Genomic DNA, 5,695 nt, shown 5'->3' with positions numbered 1-5,695 from the left:
AAAAAACGCAGACCTATTTTTGCTTGGTCCTGTTGCCATGGTGACTCGTAATTTCTTCACTCCCTTGTTCAGGGCTTTTTATAGTCGCGCTGCACGCGCCTAACTCTGAGTCAACCTACTCAGAGTTGATTAAACCAACTCTTTTCAGCTGTTCTGAAACCGAAAACTCCAAGTTTTCCAACTCTGTGTAAGTCAACTCAGAGTTCAGGTTTGAACTCTGAGTTTGTTAAACCTCCTTCTTGAAACGGGCCCCAGACCTGCAGGTGAAATTTGTAAATAAATAAATAAGTGTCACAGAAGTCACTTTTGAAAATCATGACATGTTATGGAAAAGATTATGAAGAACATGGGTTAACACCACCACAAGGAGAAAACAGCATCTGATTCACACTGCAGGAAAGAAATCAAGATAAAGATTGAGTGGGAGGAAGAAAGACAGACTAGAGTCCATAACAGTACAAAGAAAGTAAAACAAGAGTTTGGTTGGTCTCAATTCACTCCCTCCTACACAGGCAGTAAAGTTTTAACAGGGCACAGCTGCACACACCTGGAGTCCTGGCACAAACTTTTACAGCTCCCACTGTTCCTGAGGCACATTTCACCGTCGCACGGCTGCAGAACTTCAGCTCCAGGTTTTGGACTGAGCCCTCAAGAGTCGGTGACAAGCCCAGAGATTTCACACCTAATTAAAAAAAAAAAAAAAAGTGAAAATGAGGTGCAGTCCAGCAGGTTTAAACACCACTGCTGTGGTTGACCTGACCCCTTTTTCTTTCTATCCCAAGCTTGTGAGGAAGCAGTTGCTTTTAAAGGTAGGTAGGACTTTATTGATCCCACAATGGGGAAATTCCTGTTCCAGCAGCAATAAAGAGCAGCAACAAAACACCATAAGAACAGACACACCCATATATCCAGATAAACAAATTCCAAAAGTACCTAAAACCAAACAGAATATAGTATTTGAGAGTCAATCGGGAACAAAAATGATCCTCCCACAATTAATCCCTGAGAACAACTCAAAATACCTAAGGACAAAATATAGCATTCGAGAGAGATCAAGAAATCAAGGACAAGAATATTACTCCCATAACTGATCCCGCAATGGGGGAAATACCTGCATTTCAGCCATGAGGATCTCTGAAAAACTACTCAAAATACCTAGATAAGACAGCATAAAGCATTCCAACAGAGATGTCGCCAACATTGGGTAGAGTGTGTTGCCTTTATTTAAGCTCTGACAGGCCTAGTGCTGCTCTGTTTGCAAGGTACCTGTTGGTGTGTCGTCATAACAGATAAATATGCCAAACAAAACTACAAATGCATATTATATTAAGCTGAAAAAGAACACAATGAAACATTCCCCAAAGCAAAAACCTAATGATACATTTACCATTTACATGTAATGCACGATAAAGCTTTATTAGCACCTGATTTCTTGGTTTTGTTTCTAAATGTTCTACAAGATCCAAGTAAATCTACTGAGTTCAATGGCTTCAAGATGTTAAGTTAGACAACAGAATCTATTAGGAGAATGAGCACAACAGACCATTATAAGGAATGTCTTTCCAAAACAATATCCAATACAGTCTTGTCTGTATCCAGTTTAGTGTCAACTACAGATCACCTAACGCCAGCATTACATTACAGGAGACTCAAGAGTTCTTCACACTATGATTATTTCTCTCAATGGCAGCCTAATGTGGAAGAACCTTTCCTCTGCCATCTTTCCAAAATGAAACTGTTTGCACTGCAGTAAAGGGCGTGGACGTGTATGAGGATGGCTAAAAGATACTGTGGAGTTAAGGGAGTTCTACGCTAAACTGCCTGTTGACAGAGGAAATGCTACATTCTTACAGTTACTGTAGCTGGAACTACCTGAAGGAATCACATTCAGTTTTTACATTACCTGTTCCAATAAGGCTTTACTGCTCACTATAATCCCCTCTTACAGTGACAGCACTTCATTTCCTACAAGTGTCCACAGCACTTTTTTACTGCATTTACAACTGAGCCCCAATCATTTTTTTGTCAAGTGCTGGCCCAGTGACTCAAACCAGTCAGAAAGGCAGAATGAACAGTAAAGATAAATTCAAAAGAAAGGTTAAATATAAACACAAATACATAAGGGTTGAAGCACAAATGAAACAGATGAATGGGATACCAAGGATTTATGGCCTACTGTTAAGTGAGAAGGTATTGCATTAATAATGTACATATATACTATGAATCTAGAGCAGGTCATGATTTGGCAACAGTCCTGGAAGCTGCCAAGAAAAAAGCTGGTTTGGACATGTTCCTTTCATTCACATCAATGTCCTCTCTAGAGATGAAACGGTTACCGTTTCATGTAAAACCATGATAACATTTCCAATGGTTAGTATTACCATTTAAAATTTTAATTATCATTAAAACCATGGTTGGTTACTGAGCTTCGAAAAACTCCCCCAAACTACAGTTAACCATTAAGATGTGCAGATCAAACCTGAAATGGATACAGTGCTTTCCAACATTTCCTCTTCTAGGATTGATTCTCATATTAAAAGATTAATATATTTGGGATAGCCTAAATGTATAGCTTATCTTTAACAAGGGGAAAAGTAGAAATAACTATGCTATCACCAAAACAGTCTAAATAATACCCAGATGATAGGAACAACTTCTACTTCTGCCTGTCATAGTCATATGGGAACTACAGCTCTGCAAATTTGTAAGCCATGAGAACTAGAATGAGAACTTTATTAATCACCACAGGGAAATACTGTGGCTTTGTAACAGTTGCTTAACATCATAGAAGTTGAAGCCTATAATTATAGAGAGAACAAGAAGAAATACAATTCAAGAGTGGATGTCACACATGGATGTTACCACAGCTAAGATGGCACATGAAAGCTTCCTGAGCATGTATTATGGACCTTGTCTCATGGCTATGGTTCAGAATCTTGGCTACAGAAACATGCCATTGATTGTTCAGCCTTCTAAGTGGACTAAATCTGACATGTGGTCATATATTGACATTTATAAGAAGTGAGAAAAGCTTGATTGAAGATGGTCACTGTGTCAGCAGGACATGCAGGAAGAAAATCTTTATGATGAATGATGATAGTTTCATCTGATTTTTTTTCTTATATTTCCTGTTATCAAAATGTGCAACCTGTTTTGTTCCCCATATTATCTTTTCCTCCCTGTTCAGTAAAACCACAGCTGTTCAAATTTTTACTTACTTAGGTAATACAAAATATTATATAAATATAAAATACTAAATGCTGCATAAACAAAAAACTTGGCTGGGTGATTTTATGCCAACTTTACCACATTTCTGTTAACAGTTGTTAATCCCAACCCAAAGACAAGTTTAGAGTTAAACAGCTGGCAGAGCAGAAAGGGGCAGGATTCAAGTACACACATATACACAGCACATTTAACCAAGGGAATTACTGGCAATTGCTAAAATCCCTAACCACCGACTTCCCTCCTCTCCCTTCTTAGACAAATTACCCAGCAACCTCTTCACCTGCTTTCTGAGAGGCCCTCTATCAGACCAGCTGCAAGATGGAAACGTCCCGCTGCCTGCCACCTAATATATCTGCAGGTCAAACAAAGCAATTCTCCATGTCTCTCTATAACTTCCCTTCCGGTATTCTCTGTCTATAGGACCAATGTGGTAATGTAAATTATTCCGTAACAGGACACAAATGAGGAACTGATATCCTTCTCATAATGACTGATGTACAGATTCTAATAACTGTGATATGTAATATATACTGTCTATATTTAAGTGCGTAATCATATTGTATAATTACTGTAAACAAAACGTCAGCAATGTTCTAGCTTAAACTAGTGACAATTTCAAGGCTTAAGCCCACAAAAAAAGGCTCATTTTGTCATCGTATTGGTTTACAACAAAATATTTTTGGTAAAACAAGCAAACAAAAAAAAATTTGTTGCCATATCAATCATCTTAGGAGAATGTATGGTATGCAAAGGCTCATGCACAAAAAGGCACAAATGTACACATAATTCGCATACATTTATACAGACACATATCAGTGTTTTTTTGGTGTGATCAAGCACTAGAGGGAAATAGAAGATAATATACATAGAGCCAAGCCCCCTTTTTCGTACATGGCATTAGAGGTAGAATCCCCTTGAAAAGGCACAGTGCACCTGCTGACATGGTGCTGGTTGTGTGGGGGAGGTTCTGGACAATATTTTGTCCAGCTGTTAGACAACAAAGTAAAGTGGGGTACATAAGGAAAGGAAAAACCACAAGGGTTGGTAGTATGTTGGTTTGAACACTGGTATTCAGTTTGGTTTATGTGTGCAAGATGCATACAGTAAGTGTGTGTATTACAGCCTGACATATTTGTTTGAGTGAATGTGTGAGGTGCTGTTGCTCATCAAGGAAGGGCAGGTGCAAGGCATACATAAACACACAGCTAGGGGCCAGAGGCCATGGTACGCCATCAAATGCTGTGAGGGCAACTATGGGCAGCTGGATTTGCCATTCTGAATGCTGAGAGTTTAGAAAATACAAAAGGAAAGCCGTACATAGAGTCAAGGGGGGGAAAAAAGCCAAGAAATAATAAGAAACAGAACTGAAAAAAGAAAGCTTACACTGATAGGACAGTATGGGATCTAGATACAGCATTTTGCTTTCTGCATACCTCAACAGTTGGTGTGCACATGTCTCACTGTGGGTATATATATATGCGTGTGTGTGGGGTGGGGTTACTCATGTTGTGGGGATCTGTTTACACAGTCACAATGTGGGGACTCTTATGGGGACAAAAAGAAAGTCCACAAAACACAACTTGTTGGCTCACATTGTAGTGTGATGATTTGGTTTAAGGTTAAGGAGAGGTTAGGGTTCATTTAACAGTAAAGTAAGATGTGAAGGAAGTAGTGGCTATTGATAAGATTAGGTGAAGTCTCTATGAAATGAATGAAAGTCAATGCAATGTGCCCTGAAGTAATGGAAAGACAGCGCGCGCATGCAGGAGTGTGTGTGTGTGTGTGTGTGTGTGTGTGTGTAGGACATCTGCAGACTTGAAAACCATGTTTTACACATTCCAACATGAACTGCTCACTGCTTTGAGGAATGGCATGGGAAAGTTCTCTCCATATAATGCTAAACCAGCCCAATCCAAAATCTAAAACAATGAGCACAATGTTAAGTTTAACCTACTGTACATTCACAAAACACTTATGCAATACCTCAAAGAAATTTTTCATTTGTGGTACTATAAAAAAAAGTTTAGCAAATAAACTGAAACTGTCTCTGTTGCTAGAAGTGAGACCTAAAATCTAATTATTTCCAGGAATCAGCTGATGCATATTACAAGACTATAAAAAGGCAAATTTATAATAAGATTGTGACTAAAGTCTGATAAAACAGCCATTACTTGTGTTTTGACTGAAGTTACTGCACCTCCACTTCACACAGTCACATCATAGTCATAAGTGAAGAGTTGTACTACTTTTCAGGAAAATGGTCCCTGTCATATCAGAATCAGAATCAGCTTTATTGGCCAGGTGTGTCGGACACATGAGGAATTTGACTCAGGTACATCGGCAATGCAAAATAAGCAGTATAAACAGGCAGTAAACAATGCAGACAGACAAAGGAATGCTCATTGAAACGAGATAAATGGGAATAAAAAATAGAGTACTTACAAATAGAGACCTGGGAAAGGACACT

At 38.7% G+C, this 5,695-nt stretch overlaps 1 protein-coding gene across 9 annotated transcripts in view; it reads right to left on the bottom strand.

Annotated features, from left to right (window-relative positions):
- vps13b (vacuolar protein sorting 13 homolog B) overlaps positions 1-5,695 on the bottom strand; it is a 360,621-nt gene that overhangs the window by 258,243 nt on the left and 96,683 nt on the right. For all 9 annotated transcript variants that reach the window (XM_020606753.1, XM_020606747.1, XM_020606748.1 and 6 more), the window contains exon 18: positions 548-682. In XM_020606753.1, the coding sequence (XP_020462409.1) occupies positions 548-682 (135 nt within the window). The remainder of the gene's footprint in view (positions 1-547; positions 683-5,695) is intronic.

This window comes from Monopterus albus, unplaced genomic scaffold (genome assembly GCF_001952655.1).
Source record: "Monopterus albus unplaced genomic scaffold, M_albus_1.0 scaffold81.1, whole genome shotgun sequence".
NCBI classification, from domain to species: domain Eukaryota; kingdom Metazoa; phylum Chordata; class Actinopteri; order Synbranchiformes; family Synbranchidae; genus Monopterus; species Monopterus albus.
The sequence above is the reverse complement of the archived record's forward strand: the minus strand, read 5'-3'. Positions and strand labels throughout refer to the sequence as shown.